Genomic DNA, 14,526 nt, shown 5'->3' on the forward strand with positions numbered 1-14,526 from the left:
GTTCAACTGCAAACAACGACACTTTCCTTTTATAATACAACTATCGTAGCTTCAGTGAGCTACTGTTCCTCTTACCTTTAGGTCTTTCCAGCTGTCTAGAAGCTTGGTAGCCACGTCACTCATATCCACTATTTTGTCAGTCTGTTCTTGGCTCCTCTCACTCTCCACATCAGACACACCCTCCTCTTCATCTTGAGACGGTGTTTCCATCGCAATGGGCTCTTCTAGCTTTATGCCACTGCTCTCTTTGGCCTCTGTTTCAGGCTCAGCCTCCAGCTCAGCTGCCTGAGGTTTGTTGCTGTCCACTGGCACGTCGATAGAAGCTTTGAGTTCCTGTTGCTGCTGCTCCTCTGCCACCTCTGCAGGAATGGTGTCCAGCTGGTCTAGGTCTTCTTTGCCTTCCTTTCCCTCCAGCTCACTGGTAGTGTCAGAGATTGCACTGTCCATACTGTTTTCACTTATAATTTTGAGCCTTCGAAAGACAAGCTTCTTCGGGGTGTCTGTGTCGCCTTCTGTGCTCTGCTTGATGGAAGGATCTGGCGTGTTGAGTGGCGTATGTGCACGTGAGGTGTTCTCGCTGGAATAACCATCCCCCTCGCTAAGCTGTGGGACAACAGTCTTGGTCTGGGCCCAGCGCTGGATAATTGGAAGCACCTTGCTCTCTTCCAACATGTTTTTATTAGGTATAGGTAAGAGCTCCAGGGTCTTCATAATCTGGTTACAAACACAAAACCACAGCAGTTACATCTGAAACTATCACTTAGCACTAGTTTTTATTGCAGTAGCCATTTCTTCCTAGAGGAGCTGAGTTCTTCACAGTCCTATTCACACTTGTTATAGGAGCTGACTTGGAGTAGTGAACTTTTAATGACTACTACTGATACCAAATAAATATATAGGTGGAAAAAAATGACTAAATGTATTCAGGTTGCAAGTGGAATGAGTTCAAAGGACTTATACACTTACAGCTGAATTTGCATGTAAACAAACCTAAGGTAGAATAGCTCATAAAAAGTGGATTATTTAAACGGTTAACCTTTTAAATTGGCCTTTGGTATAGATATCCCATTTTATATTAACTTCATCTCTCTCTCTAGATTGGCTTTGATTGCATACTAAACACATTGGATCAGATTTTGTTCTTATAAATAAAATGATTGCTGCAATATCTACAACTAACTGAATGGAAGAAGTTAATAGAAATTGTGATAGAGGAACCAAGAGAGGTCAACTGTACGAGGATTTGAAATTTCTAACAGCAATATTAGGAAAGTTCTTTTTTCACTAGACAGCAGCGTTTAAAAAATATCCACTGGATACCACAGGAATACACACATTAGCTGACACCATTCTCATGAGTGGAAAGTTACAAATGCCAGCATGTGTGTTATGACTGTCTGCGCTTAATAAAACTAGAACGGACTAAACACTAGAGAAATGTACTGCAGATAACAATGCTGAGCTGGTAAAGAGACTGGATGGTTTTGCAATTCGTAAGAACATAAGAACGGCCAGACTGGATCAGACCAAAGGCCCATCTAAGCCCAGTGTCCTGTCTTCCAGCAGTAGTCAGTGCCAAGTGCTTCAGGGGGAATTAACAGAATAGAGAATCATCAGGTGTTCCAGCCCCTGGTTGCCCACAGGCAGCTTCTGACAAACAGACACTAGGGACACTATCCCTGCCCATCCTGATTAAAAGCCATTGATGGACCTGTCCTCCATGAATTTATCAAGGTTTTTTTTAAACCTTTATTTTTTAACCCTTATTTCCAGGGCTCGCCAGCCACGCTGTCCAGTGTTCTGCGCATGCGCAGATCGCCCAAACCCGGGCGAGTAGGTTACATAGATTGTCAAGCCCTGCTTATTTCCATCTAACACATAAAACCCAGGATGATCATGTAGATATCTGAAGCCTATGGAAAATAAAGCCACATATTACTATACAGGCAGTCCCCGGGTTACGTACAAGATAGGGACTGTAGGTTTGTTCTTAAGTTGAATTTGTACGTAAGTCGGAACTGGTACATATTGTAGGGGAAACTCTAGCCAAACATTTCTCCAGAGCTCAGTTTTATTCTCCCACACCTCACTTCCCCCTCAGTCCTTTATTCTCAAGCTGAGGTGTCTGCTGAGAAAAGCTGCTCCGCGTCTCCCTGGTCTGCTGGGGGGAAGCAGCTAGTGCGGGGTTGCCTCACCCCGTTTGTAAGTAGGGATCCGATTGTAAGTCGGATCCATGTAACCCGGGGACTGCCTGTAGTAATGTGCATGTTGGGTTCTCAGCATGTAACTGAGAGTAACTCTTATTGTTTAAGGCTTTTGATGTCACTAGATTAACTCATGAGAAGGCAGCAATTCTCAGTCTAAGACCCTCGTGCCACAAGCCATCAGTTAAGTTTTCAAGCAAGTGACAGAAAACAAAAGAATTTAAAAAAACCTCACACACTGTGCGCACTGGATCCATTTTAAGTGGCATGCCTTCTATGAAGAGGAAGCACATTTAAGTTCATGAACTTGGCATATGTCAATTTAAGTTTAAGGAAAATCACGAAAGCAAACTCCTGTGTAGTTCATGCTTTCTGTATGTGAACTAACACACTTAAAGAAACAATTTATGGGTTTCATCTCTACTTTGTGTCACAGTACAGTATCACACAGTTTCATTAACACCTTATTGTACTTCACTGCCTGTGGACTTGAAAATTAAACCTACTTTTAAATACTAATCCATAGATACTAACTCATCATAAACTGGAGAAGGTTCAGAGAAGAGGAGCAAGAATGATTGAAGGGAAACATACCTTACACCAACAAAGAGAAGATTAAGGGGTGACTTAATTACTGTCTGTAAGTATTGACAAGGGCAACAAATACTTTATAGTATCAGAGGGGTAGCCGTGTTAGTCTTTTGCAAATACTTTATAGAAGGCTCTTCAATCTGGCAGTGAAGCACATTACAAATTCAAACTTAGAAATAAGGCAGACATTTTTATCAGCGAGAGTGATTAACTTTAATTTCAATAAGTAGCATGTTTAAAATAAACAAAAGGAAGTACTTCTTCAGTAATCCACAGTCAACCTATGGAACTCCCTGCCAGAGGAGGTTGTGAGGCCAGGACTTCAACAAGGTTCAAAAAAAGTTAGATACATTCCTGGAGGTTAGGTCCATCAATGCTTATTAGCCAGGATGGGCAGGGATGGAGTCCCTAGCCTCTGTTTGTCAGAGGCTGGGAATGGGCAACAGAAGTGGGATCACTTGGTTCCCCATTCTGTTCATTTCCGGGGGCATTTGGCATTGGCCACTGTCGGAAGACAGGATCCAGGACTATATGGACCTTTGGTCTGACCCGACATGGCCATTCTTACGTTAATATTAATAAACTTACCAAAGGTCATGGTGGATTCTCTTTCACTGACACATTTTAAATCAAAATTTGAAGTTGGTGTTGTGTGTGGTGTTTTGTTTTTTAAACACACAAGATCTGCTCTAGGAATTGTAGGCAGTACTCTGGCCTGTGCTATGCAAAAGATGGTCACAATGGTCCCTTCTGACCTTGGAAATAATGCATCAAGTATTTGTTCACACACACATGATCCCTCTTCTCGGCAATTATTACAGCTGCTTTGAAAGGTTCATTTACCTGGCAATCTTGAGACAATTACTGACCTCTAGCTGGAGCTTCAGATTGTTCGCAGTGCTTCCCCTTCCATCACCCAGCTCAGCCATCCAGATCCAGAGGAGAGACAAGCCATGACATTCCAAGAAGGTCTTCAGGCAGGCTTGTGAATGTGTGTTCTAGATGAGACAAAGTTACAGAGAACCCAAGGAAACAGTCAGCAGCTTCCTCTGAAGCTCAAACCTAGTTTCCGCTTGCTGTCACTACTAGCCACTGAATGACCTACAAAACTCAATGCTACTAAAAACGCACACAATGCAGGGAACCTAGACTAGCCACATGCCAATATCTAACAGCATCACTGAAAGCTGAAGTAACTTCCAAGTGAACAGAAACTGCTCTTTTCAGTGCAATAATGAATCTCCGTGGTATTACAGCATGAACATTTAACAGGAAGTTAGAGTGAGCATATAATTGGCAGTAACTAAAAATCTTTCCCTCTAAGCCAGACACACAAAAATTCAGGATGGTTTTAGAAAGTCATTCTAAGATGTCCAAGATACTCCTCTGCATTCCAGTTTCTTTTTACCAGTATACTAAGTTGTCTGATAAAAAATATTCTAATCTCAGCAAAATTAATCACGGCTTTTGGATGATTTTGTCAAAATGACCTTTTTAATAACCCTTCACATCTAAAAAGGACTATGCACATCAGAAGTCTAATCCTCTAAGGCAGTGGTACCCAACTTCATTTATACCAGGGACCGGCAAACCCATTCACAAACTTTTGGCGGACTGGCAAGACTTTATTTGAATAGTCATTATGCAGATAATGACTATGCAAATAAAATGTTGCCAGTCTGCCAAAAGCCGCAGCCCCTAGAACCCCCACCTCTCCACTATCCCCAACACTAGGCACTTACCCTAGTCCCCTGCACCCGACCTCTCCCAGTGCCAGCCTCCCACCCTCAGTGCCAGTCCCCATCCCAAATACCTCAGTGCCAGCCCCCACCTCTTAGAGCCCACCAGCACCAGAGCCTCCAGTGCCAGCTTCCTGTCTGCAGAGTCCCACTGCACCCAACCCCCTTCAAGAGCCTCCTCCAGTGCCAGCCCCCCCCAGCACTAGCTCCACCTCCAGAGCCTCCCAGCACTAGCCCTGCCCCCTCACCTAACCCTGCGCTGCCTCCCACCGGGCAGCCAACTGCTTCTGTCCAGGTCATGGCTGCTCTAAGGCTGCCATGCCGGGCTCCACATGGCCCTCCCGCAGCACAGCAAAGTGCTCTTCTGCAGCTGGGAAGAGACCCCACCCCTGCCCAACAATGACTGGCTGAGTGGCAGAGCAGGACACGCCTCTCCAAAGAGCCACAGCGGGAGTGGTCTACCCCAGTCCCAGCAGCAAGTGGTCCGCGGCCTGCTGCCAGCGATTGGGAACCACTGCTGTAAGGCAAACGTTATGGGTAAAGGATTGAAGCTATAAGGATCTACAAATTCTTTAGTAGGGCTGCCAACCAACCCCTTTTCCACACTAAATATAGTAGCTCTTCCCTCCAGTTTGTGTATCAGCACAACTGTAAAACCCGTTTTCTCCTTCTTCCTTCACAGCCTTCAGCCACATTGTTCAAAATAAAAATACATCACATCGTTTTACTTCCCTTCCCCTGCCCTAAGGTAGGAATCTCACCTGTATGAGCTTGAGGCAGGTGAGTTTCTGCTCCAAAGTTTCAATCCGAACCATCAACCGGGATAAACTGAGGACCTGGTTCTTATCTGAAAGCCCCTCTCCATTCTCCAGCAGTGCTTCCAACTCCCCATCCACCTACCAAGCCAAAGGAAAATGATTATACAGCTCAAATACACCCCATGGGACTCATGAGGTATCATTCAACCAGTTATGAGACTTTAGCCTATGGCTTTGAAGTTTCATAAGAAGTCTCTCCCATGACCATATCTCATATACCAAAAAGATAGACTTGATTTCATTTGTATTATTTCCATTTGCCACCCCAATGTCAAGATGTTCTCTCAGTTATGCAGCAGCAGGACCCCACAGCTGCTTAATGAGCCAGACCCAGATTTTCTGGTTTCAGATTTTCCTTTTCATATATGAAAACAGGAACTGCCATATAATACACAGCTAGGGCTGCTTCAGTGAAAGCCTACTTTACATTTATAACCCCAAATAAAAGGAGATTTGTCTATATTCAAGCTATGCTCTGGGGCAGTAATAACTGAATGTGCACTCTAGTTTATACAAACACAAAACATACCTGGGAGAAATATTCATATTCTAATGTGGCAAGAATATTAAGTCCACTTTCTGGATGATGATATAGAGTTAAACAGGAAGGAATCAGTAGGGGAAGGAGATGTGGGTGGGTAACCTGGGAAGGAGTTATCATGAGATGGTTGATTTCAGGATCAAGACTAAAGGAAGAAAGGAGCGCAGCAAAATACACAACCTGGACTTCAGAAAAGCAGACTTTGATTCCCTTAGGGAACTGATGGACAGGATCCCCTGAGATGCTAACATGAGCGGGAAAGGAACCCAGGAGACCTGGCTGTATTTTAAAGAAGCTTTACTGAAAGCGCAACAACAAACCATCCCGATGTGCAATAAGAAAAGCAAATGGGGTAGGCGACCACCCTGGCTTAGAAGTGAAATCCTTGGCAAGCTCAAACACAAAAAGGAAGCGAACAAGAAGTGGGAACTTGGACAGATGACTAGGGAGGAGTATAAATATTGCTCGAAAATGTGGAGGTATAATCAGGAAGGCAGAAACGCAACTGGAATTGCAGCTAGCAAGGGATGTCAAGGATAACAAGAAAGGTTTCTACAGGCATGTTAGCAATAAGAGGGTTATCAGGGAGGATGTGGAGCCCTTCCTGGATGAGGGAGTTAACCTAGTGACAGATGATGTGGGAAAAGCTGAAGTACTCAATGCTTTCTTTGCCTGTCTTCACAGACCAGGTCAGCTCCCAGATTACTGCACTAGGCAAAGCAGTATGGGAAAGAGGTGGGTAGCCCTTTGTGGGGAAAGAACAGGTTAAGAACCAGTTAGAAAAGCTGGACATACACAAATCAATGGGTCTAGATTTAATGCATCTGAGGGTACTTAGGGAGTTGGCTCGTGTGACTGCAGCGTCTTTGGCCATTATCTTTGAAAACGTGTGGGGATTGGAAAGAGGCAAATGTAGTGGTCATCTTAAAAAAGGGAAAAAGGACAAGGGAAAAAAGGGGGCTACACACTGCTCAGCCTCACCTCAGTCCCTGGAAAAATCATGGAGGCGATCCTCAAGGAATCCATTCGGAAGAGAGGAAAGTGATCAGGAACAGTCAACATGGATTCACCATGCCTGACCAACCTGACTGCCTTCTATGATCATAACTGGCTCTGTGGACAGTGGTGAACATGATATACCGGACTTTAGCAAAGCTTTTGATACGGTCTCTCACAGTGTTCATGCCAGTAAGTTAAGGTAGTATGGATTGGATAAATTGACTGTAAGGTGGATAGAAAGCTGGCTAGACTGTCGGGCTCGATGTCTGGTTAGTGGTCATTATCAAGCAGAGTGCCCCAATGGTCAGTTCTGGGTCGGGTTTTGTTCAACATCTTTATTGATGACCTGGATAAGAGGATGGATTGCACCCTCAGCAAGTCTTAAGAGGACACTAAGCTACAGGGAGAGATAGATATGTTGGTGGGGCAGGGATAGCATCCGGAGTGACCTGGACAAATTGGAAGATTTGTCTGATGAGGTTCAACAAGGACACATGAAGAGTCCTGCACTTGGATGGAAGAATCGCAAGCATTGTTACAGGCTGGGGACCGACTGCTTAAGCAGCAGTTTGGCAGAAAAGGACCTGGAGATTACAGCGGATGAGAAGCCGGATATGAGTAAAAATTGGGCCTTTGTAGCCAATAAAGGTAATGGCTTATAAGGATGCATTCGGAGGAGCATCGCCAGCAGATCTAGAGAAGTGATTATTCCCCTTTTTCCAGCTGTGGTGAGGCCACATCTGGAGTATTCCGTCCAATTCTGGGCCCCTCACTGCAGAAAGGTTGTGGACGCATTGGAGAAAGGCTGGCAGAGGGCAACAAAAATGAGGAGGTTGGCTGAAGCACATGACTTACGAGGAGAGGCTGAGGGATTTGGGCTTATTTAGTCTGCAAAAGAGAAGAGTGAGGAGGGATTGGATAGCAGCCTTCAACTTCCTGAAGGGGGGGTTCCAAAGAGGATGGAGAGAGGCTGTTTTCACTGAGGACAGATGGCAGAACAAGGAGCAATGGTCTCAAGTTGCAGTGGGGGAGTCTAGGTTGGATATTAGGAAAAACTATTTCCCTAGGAGGGTGATGAAGCACTGGAATGGGTTCCTTAGGGAGGTGGCAGAATCTCCATCCCTAGAGGTTTTTAAGTTGTGGCTTGACAAAGCTCTGGCTGGGATTATTAGTTAGGGCTGGTCCTGCTTTGGGAAGGGGGCTGGTCTTGATGACCTCTGAGATCTCTTCCAACCATAGGATTCTAAGAGTGGGACTTGACCAGTCTTCTTAAGCAGATAGAATATGGAAGCCTCGGCTGTACTGTAGTAAAGGCAGCTATAGCCCAAATGGAAAACATTCAAGGAAATGCAAAGCATAGGAAGAGAGTTGTCTTGTCTTAAATCAATTCGGTTGCACTTTTTGATCCAAGGATGGAAAAACCTGGATAACTGTTCTCAAGATCAAAGAACTGCTACTTCTAATGATATGTCATTTAATACAGAGAATACCTGAAATGAAGTTTGCTGGAAAGAAGTGCCACATCATTCAAATGAAATATAGAGAACCTGTTTTGAATAAGGTAAGTAGGAAAATACTTTGCTGGGGAAATGTAAAAATATAAGCTCAATTTTAAGAAGCTTAATTCCCTGACCACCAAAACAGAGGCATGTCAATGAAAAATTACGCTGCTAGTTTCAGAATACAGTCCTCTTCCAAATGGATAGGTAAACATAAAAGTAGTTTTCAAAGGGTGTAACTAGCATTTCCATAAGCAAAAACCAGCTACATTTTACAGACGGTGAAAGGGATCCTTCTAATTTCTTAGAGGAAACTTGAAATCGCAAGGTAAAGCTGCCCCCTTCCAACCCCCCAAAGTGCATCGCATGAGAGTTTCCTGCAAAGTTTGTCACTGCCCTTGTAAGTTCACCACTACAACCCAATCAAAGGCCTGAATTCAAATAAATACCTTAATTAAGGTTATGTGGAGGAAATGGTAGAAGGTGAGATGGAAGTTAGGAAAGTCTGTAATTCTGTATAAATTAAATGTATTCTGTTGAGCAGCAAATACAACGATTAAAACTGATGTCAAAGCAGATCTAATGCATGTTCACATGACTCCCTTGCACTCTTGCCTCTAAGCTAAGGTGAATTAAACCGAATAGCACAGCTTCAATGCTCACTGCGAGAAAGCAAGGAATAGTAGCACTGCTTTAAACACTTCATTGGTTTAAGCACCCTCTCTAAGTTGCAGTCATTTCCTGTGTTCCTGCAACAGGTTGAACCCTGAAGCCGTAGCACAAGATTTGAATTTGTAATCACGTTGGTCTAGAAGTAAGGAAGCTTAATACAAGGTCACATGAGCATGCATTATACATAAAAATAACCAGAGTGTCTTATGCTGGCTTTAAGTGTGCTGTATGTGCTTGGGTTTTTACGTGTGTAAAACATGTTTGTCACTGGCAATATTCTGATGAAACATTCTGATGAAACCTTTGGTTCATCCTTTATGGAAAGGAGATTGTACAAAACAAACAAGGAAGGATCAAACTCACCGAGTCTTTCTTACGAGAGCGTTCCTTTTTCATTTTTCCTCCTGCTGCTCTGATGCTGACCCTGTTCTCTCCTCCCAGGTAACCCCGGCAATTAGTTGAGCCACAGAAGCACTTCTGAGCCTCTTTGCTGTTCAGGGGGCATGAGTGACAGTGAAGTTAGTTTGCAGAGGTTAGCGACAGATTCACAGCAGGGTTATTTTCTTAACTGCTAAATGCATTCTAATTTTACAGTCCAGGATGAACAATTACTATGGGATACAATCACCCCCTTCTTTTTCCCACTAAACTGCTATTTTGAATGGCTGCTGAAGAGCTCTTGGAAAATTCTGTTTGTCATGTGGTTCAAATGTGATTATTTCACATTTTCTTCTCCTCCACTGTCTTCTAAAAAAATATCCTCTCTTGGAATTCACACCTCCAGATCAGCTACTAGAAGTGGGCCTCATCCTCCTTGATTGGATCCACCTCGTCATCTCCAGCCTGATTCTGGCCTGCATATTTATACCTGCCTCTGGAAATTTCCACTACATGCATCTGACGAAGTGAGTCTTTGCCCACAAAAGCTTATGCTCCAACACTTCAGTTAGTCTATAAGATGCCACAGGACTCCTTGCCGCTTTTGCAGATTCAGACTAACACGGCTACCCCTCTGATACTAAAAAAATTAAGAGTTACTGAATGGAACAGATAATCTAAATGGTTTCTAAACAAAATGTTTTCACACAGTTTGCCTCCTGCATATGAAGGCTGTCTATAGGGTGATAAGCCTCTATAGATGGCAGGCTCTTCCAGTTCTGGCTGATGCAATCTCTCCCAAACTCAAACCAACCTTTACTTCACTACAGTTAGTATATTTCCCATATTTCCTTAACAGGAAGTTTGGCGAACACTTATGGAAGCTCAACTCTGGGCTACATATGAAGATCCAACAGTCAGAAAGCAAGAGTTCATTCACTTTCCTGGCTGTTTTAGTGGATTTTAAGTACTTCTGTTTTTCTACCTGTTTCCTAGATTGTGATGTCACAGAGGCAGGGCCTGTCTTTGTTTTGCTCCTTTATACACTGCTGAGTACAAATGGAGCCTGAACCCAGACTACAGCAGTGACTGTAAGCCCCAATATAAACAATGTGAACATTGTGACTGAGACACTATACGATTAAACTTGTTATGTCAGTACCGTTCTATAATCCACTTTGCAAAATAACTCTCTCAATAAGCTACTCTGAAGATGGAAGTCAGATGTACAGATGCATTGTGGGAGTTACAGTATGTTAGATGAAAAGTGGAAAGCAGTAGGAATGCTTGCAGGGTTCTAGATACAAAAATCTGTATCTGCATCCGTTTCTACAAAAAGAAGCTAGAATGCCCCACATCTGCAGATGTGGATAGCTGCAGATATAAAGTGGATATCCGTGGATTTGCAGGTCTCTACTCAGATGGTCTTATTTCACAAATTTGGCAGTTTGCACTTGGTTACCACTTGGAATGAGACACCAATGAAAATACTTGGAAGTTTTGGAACGGGTTTTTTTTTTTTTTTTAAGACTAATTAAATTAGTTCCAGCCCTCAAACACTACATAGATAGTGCCTTCTGACATGGAATGGTGTCATACAAAAAAGGAAGAGACTATTCATTTAAAGCATCTTGCCAATTTTTTTAAAAACAGTTTTGGTAGGAATGCTTCATTGAGCATAAATTAGGGATGTGTAAAGATAACCGGTAAGCATCATCCTTATCCATTTCAGTTAACCAGTGGGGGCTGGAACAGCTCCACGCCTGCCATGGGGAGAGGGCTGCTCCAGCCCTGCAGGGCCTGCTGTGGACAGAGGTGCTCCAGCACAACTGGAGCAGCCTGTCTGCAGTGGGCGCACCAGAGCAGGTACTGCTCCAGCTGGGATGGAGCAGACCCTGCCCATAGCAGGAGGGCCGCTCCAGCCCAGCCACAATTGGGGGCCCACTCCAGTCCAGCCAGGCTAGAGCAGCCCCCCCAGAACCCCTCTTTAATCAGCTGACTGGTTAAACATTGTGTTTAACTGGTTTGCTAATAAAATAGGATTTTACACCCCTAGTATAAATTGCTCTACAATTCAACTCAGTTTAAGCTGTCAGAGGGTGCACCACTCGTGTGACATACCCCACACAGCATGATGCAGAGCGAAAAAAGCATCTCACTGTAAACATTAGGTTGAGATACATTAATCTTTCCAAGTCAGAGAATATCCAGATAAAAACAACAGCTAGGGGATTGAGGGACCAATGTACAGGTTAACTAATAGTTAAATACGCATGCTGTGGCTTGTCTAAGCATCATGGGAGAGGAGGGAGAGAGAGAGAGAGTGTAAGGGAAAGAGGAAAATGGTATTTGTCCACAAATATTTGCAAACTGTAAAACACTAAAGGGGTGTGGGAGTGGAGAACAAGGAATTATGTATAGCACAGTGCAGGTAGGATAGCTAGCAAGGGGATCAAATAAGGAAAAGGAGCATATAAGAACAACATCTGGCAAATGTCAATATTATAAATGGCAGAACAATCTCCCAAGAGAAATCAGGGAAGGCACCAGACTTGGATTGTTTAAAGGCAGAATGAAAGAAATACCATAAAATCTACAATAGAGGAACAAACCTATGTTAGGTAAGACATTGATTAGATTATCTAATTACCTTTTTCATCCCTAACCTCCAATTGATTTCCACTGTTCACATGTAATTGGGTAGCTTTTCTCTGGTCAATCTTGCAGCATGATTTCTAATTGTATGAGCACAGAGAGACGCACTGTAACACTGAAGCAGATAAACAGAGAAACTACCTACCCATATCTCTGGAACTGGTAATCGAACGTTAGCTCTGAGCCTGATGGAACTAGTTTGGTGGTGAAAAAGCCAACCCTTAGTTGTCCATTCACAGTCCACTAGAGCAGGAAAAAAAATAGGTGACAACATTGGTCATTACATTATCCAGGCTTGATCCTAGTTTCTATATTAAATTAAGGAATTCTGGCAAGTAAGATTGCTAATCCTTCAAGAGGCAAAAACCATCTCTGAAAGATCTGAAAATCCCAAATTCAAGTTCTGCATTGGCCCATTTCCAAGTTATATATTTACTTTTGAATAGCAGCGACTGAATGATAGAGGGTCAATGAAAAATGGATTTTCTACAAGTCTGTTAAAACTCAGAAACAAAACTGAAAACAAAAGCAGCAGTAGGCTTCCTTTGAAAGCTCACCTTTTGTGTCTCACAGTTTGGTTCACAGCTGTGGTTCATGAAACGGGAGCAGTTTCCTTTCTGGGTTGCATCTATTATCTGAAAGAGAAAAGTAATTCATCTGTGCCAGAGTGTGTATGCAGCAGGGTGAAGGTGAAAACTTCAATAAGAATTTTAATAATTATTTCCTGTTTCATTGATCAGCCTTAGTAGCTTTGGAGAGAAAATGTAAGAATTGCCATTCTGAGTCAGACCATAAGAACGTAAGAACATAATAAAAGCCATACTAGATCAGACCAAACGTCTATCTAACCCTGTATCCCGTCTTCCAACAGTGGCCAATGCCAGGTGCCACAGGGGAAGTCAACAGAACAGAATCATCAAGTAATCCTCTCCTATCACACATTCCCAGCCTCTAACAGAGGCTAGGGACACCATTCCTACCCATGCCAGCTAATAGCCACTGATGGACCTAACTTCCATGAATTTATCTAGTTCTTTCTAACCCTATTAAAGTCCTGGCCTTCAAACCTCCTCTGGCAAGGAGTTCCACAGGTTGACTGTGTGTTGTATAAAGAAGCACTTCCTTTCGTTTAATTTTAAACATGCTTTCTACTAATTTAATTGGGTTCTTGCGTTATGAGGAGTAAATGACACTTCCTTATTTACTTTATCCACATGTGTTGTGAATTTATAGATATCTATCCTGTCCTTAGCTGTCTCTCTTCCAAGCTCAAACATCCCAGTCTTATTAATCTCGCCTCATATGGCAATTGTTCCATACCCCTAACAGTTGCATATCTTCTTGCGTAAAAATGCACAATGTAGACGTAGCCTTAATGATGTATTTACACAGACATGGCCCCTCAGAATCTTAGGCTTACAACTATCCCAGATCCATGCAGTTAGGTACTTTCCTCCAAGAACAGGGATCTGCAGAAGACAGCTAATGAAGAACTATTTGTAAATCGATAACTTAAATTAGCTATAAGTAGCTAGCGTCAGAGGCGTAGCCACGTTAGTCTGTAACTAAAAAGACTTAAAAAACAACAAATAGTCTTCAGATGAAGTGGGTTGTGCCCACAAAAGCTCATGATACGCTCTATATTTTTGGTTAGTCTCTAAGATGCTACTGGACCATTCGTTGTTTTAAGTTTTCTATAAGTAACTAGTTACAGATTGGTATACCTCAAAGGGCTTAAATGAAAAACACTGACTCGAGACTTGAGACAAAAATTGCTATCTATGAATGGCATTCAATTTGAGTCAATGCTATATTTACCTACAGCTGAGCGTGTGCACACACACACACGATAATCCCTCTTACAAATGTGTACACATTGCTACTCACCTCATCATTTTTCAGTGCCATGAAGTAGTAGTGAATGTTCTTGTTTCGGGCATACTCTTTCACTCGGGCTTTGAATTCTTTGTGGTCCAGCACTTCTCCACAGTATTCCAGGACAAAGGTGTTACTGCACGGCCCCAGAAGGAAAAACATCATTATCTGCTTAGGAGTGAATCAAGTTAAATACCAAGGATGAAAGCTATTATTGACAACAAAAAACTCTCAGAGTAGGAGAACTACATGCTGTCAGAGCTGTCACTATAGCTAACCATTTTAAGTGCTTTCTGCCTTGGGCAATTATGATTTTTTTTAAACTACTATTATCTTTGCTATTTACAAAGCAACGTGTGAGGCACTTCAGACAAAAATAAGAGTTCCTTGCTAAGTAGCACCTACCATGTAAATGCATTATATATTACCGAGGAAGTATTCGGATATGAAGAAAGTAAGGCTTTTCGGCAGAATGTACATTATCCGATTTGAAAAAAATATGAAAAGCTATATGTGATGGCCTCATTTTGTATCCTGTTGATCTTGTGGGCAGGA

General features: G+C 42.8%; 1 protein-coding gene across 4 annotated transcripts in view; it reads right to left on the reverse strand.

Annotated features, from left to right (window-relative positions):
* Positions 1-14,526, reverse strand: part of SETD2 (SET domain containing 2, histone lysine methyltransferase) — a 134,576-nt gene that overhangs the window by 76,984 nt on the left and 43,066 nt on the right. For all 4 annotated transcript variants that reach the window (XM_075922983.2, XM_075922982.2, XM_075922985.2 and 1 more), the window contains exons 6-12: positions 13,984-14,107; positions 12,654-12,731; positions 12,242-12,339; positions 9,427-9,553; positions 5,296-5,430; positions 3,665-3,793; positions 76-714 (exon numbers count right to left, since the gene is read on the reverse strand). In XM_075922983.2, coding sequence (XP_075779098.2) covers positions 76-714; positions 3,665-3,793; positions 5,296-5,430; positions 9,427-9,553; positions 12,242-12,339; positions 12,654-12,731; positions 13,984-14,107 — 1,330 coding nt within the window. The remainder of the gene's footprint in view (positions 1-75; positions 715-3,664; positions 3,794-5,295; positions 5,431-9,426; positions 9,554-12,241; positions 12,340-12,653; positions 12,732-13,983; positions 14,108-14,526) is intronic.

This window comes from Pelodiscus sinensis, chromosome 2 (genome assembly GCF_052426305.1).
Source record: "Pelodiscus sinensis isolate ZL-2025 chromosome 2, ASM5242630v1, whole genome shotgun sequence".
Classification (NCBI taxonomy): domain Eukaryota; kingdom Metazoa; phylum Chordata; order Testudines; family Trionychidae; genus Pelodiscus; species Pelodiscus sinensis.